This window comes from Pecten maximus, unplaced genomic scaffold, assembly GCF_902652985.1.
Source record: "Pecten maximus unplaced genomic scaffold, xPecMax1.1, whole genome shotgun sequence".
NCBI classification, from domain to species: Eukaryota; Metazoa; Mollusca; class Bivalvia; order Pectinida; family Pectinidae; genus Pecten; species Pecten maximus.
In genome coordinates, this window is record NW_022982879.1 from 116,531 (window position 1) to 118,810 (window position 2,280).

Consider the following 2,280-nt stretch of genomic DNA (forward strand, 5'->3'; position numbering starts at 1 on the left):
CAAGGCAGGTCTTAACTCTTTCGATAGATTTTGAAACTCTTCTATAATTGCCCGTAGTCCGCGTATATTCCATTGTATGATCGTGTTGTTATTATTGGCCATTATCCTGGTTCATGCTGGTCGTTCTTCGGACTGACATGGCTGCCTGGTGTAGGCTGTCTAGTAACAGCAACGTTGGTGATATGCTATTCACTGTCGTCCATAAGAACGCGATACCTGTTGTAGCCAAGGATAGGGTCATCTGAACCCTTGGTCGGTTTGTTGTTTAGGGAGGGATGCCTATTGATCCGTGCCCTAGATTTTGGTGTTCTTTGGTCTTGAGGGGGTGTAATGGCAGGTCGTTTGGTAATTCGGGAGGTGTCGACCGACGGCTGTGAAAGAGTTCGTCGTCTATGGTGGTCGGCACCTGCCTTAGATTTCCGTTCGTTTGTGATGGTTTTTGTTTTCGATGGCGATGGTTCGATTGGTGGTGGTGTGTGTTTTATGGGTTTTGAAGGCTCTGGAGGTTTGGGGTGGCACTCCAGCGTGAGGCTTTCCCAAATAACTGTTTGTGTTTGTGTTTTGGCTGGTTTGCCATCTCGGGAGCATATGGGCCCCAGGCAGACTGGTCCTCAAATGCTTGGATAGAGGTATCCTTTACTGAGATGGTATCTGCTGTCGACTTTTTAACGATTGTGGCAAATGTGGGGCTTGTGCTGTCCTTGCTCTCGACTATCCTCCTGGCTTCAGGAAAGGAAATATTCTCGGTATATTTCACCCGGAGTACCTCCCTTTCCTTCTTCCAGGCAGAACAGTCTCGAGACGAGGCCGCATGGTCACCCTGGCAGTTTATACATCGTTTGCCAACAATGTTACACTGGTCGTTGTCTGTGTGGCCTTCACGTCCGCAGAGTTCGCAGACAGTGTTCCGTCCACATCTGTCTTCGTGATGTCCGTACTTTTGACAGTTACGGCACCGCAGAGGGTTGGGGATGTAGGCGGAGACACCGTGCCTCTGGTAACCTATTGTTACTGTCTGATGTAGCTGCGGCACTCCGAACGTGAGAATAAAAGTGTTCGTATTAATTGTTTGGCCGTTGCGTCTGGAACGGATCCGCCTAACCTCCGAAACATGGATGTTCTCAACATGTTGGAAGTACTCCACTATGTCGGCCTCGGAGTCGTTCTTCAATGCCGGGCACCTGATTACTCCCTTTGAAGAATTCAGTGAGGCGTGGGGCTTCACCTCGACATTGAGACCGGCAAAACTGGAAGTACCCATGAGGTTAACCGCCTGTTGACGGCGGTAAACCTCAATGAGGAGAACACCCGATCTCATTGGCTTGACGGATTTTACCTCGCCCGCTATTCCCTGAATTCCCTTCCTCAACAGGATGGGCGATAACTCTTATCTCTGGAGGACATGGTTAGGAAATGAGGGAACAACGGAGAGGCTCCAGTTCCAGATGTTGTTTTGGTTGCGTTTTGGGTTTGATTTGGCTTTTGTTTGTGGGGTTGAATTAGGTATTGTTTTTGTTTGTGGTGTGTCTGTTGTGTTTGATGACTCGCCTTTGCGTTTTGTGTCATTTTTATCGTTTGTACCCATATGTGTGTAGAAATTGTTCACTATTTTTGTCCCCGCCTGCCACGGAGCCCAACTAGTGGACACATTTTTTGGCACAGGTCTCCAGTGTCGAAAGTGTCAGGGTTACATAAAATACTATACTCGAAAGAGAAAGCAGCAGTTTGGTTCTCCCGCGATTGCCCCTAAGTCACTGTCGTCTGGAGACGTGACCAGCCAATTGAAAATACAGGGACCATATTGCCACCCGTCTAGTCCGAGTCTGAAGCCAAAGTCGTGTGTTGCAGACTGGCATGATTTATAATCAACATCCAAACTACTCAACCACCAGGACCTTCTTCCCCGGATTTACGGGAGGCAAACAACGGCAAACGGTTTGGCTCAAAATTGAGCTACTGAATGATGTACGCAAGCTGTTACAGCATTTCAAAGGGACTGGTATTAAATTTAAACCTACCAAATCTAACCTACTCTGACTGAAGGCGAGATACTTGGGTCAACTGGTCTCTGTAGAATGATGTACAGTAGATACATGTACAGACGAAAACAAAGCTATGACTTCGCTGAATGAGAGGCGACCCAGCGTAATATCTGAGGTTTGACAGCTGTAAGGGCTTTTGAATATTATCTTGCGTATATTCCGCATATTACGCCAGTTCATCCTGCATACAGACGCTCACAAGAAGATATCGCGCCATTCTTTACTAGTGAGGTGACAC

At 47.6% G+C, this 2,280-nt stretch overlaps 1 protein-coding gene across 1 annotated transcript; it reads right to left on the reverse strand.

Moving 5' to 3' along the window:
• Positions 1 to 481: 481 nt before the first annotated feature.
• On the reverse strand, positions 482 to 1,318 carry LOC117321064. Its single transcript, XM_033875547.1, has one exon. The coding sequence runs from the start codon at positions 1,316 to 1,318 to the stop codon at positions 482 to 484; it is 837 nt and encodes a 278-aa protein (XP_033731438.1).
• Between the last annotated feature and the right edge of the window lie 962 nt (positions 1,319 to 2,280).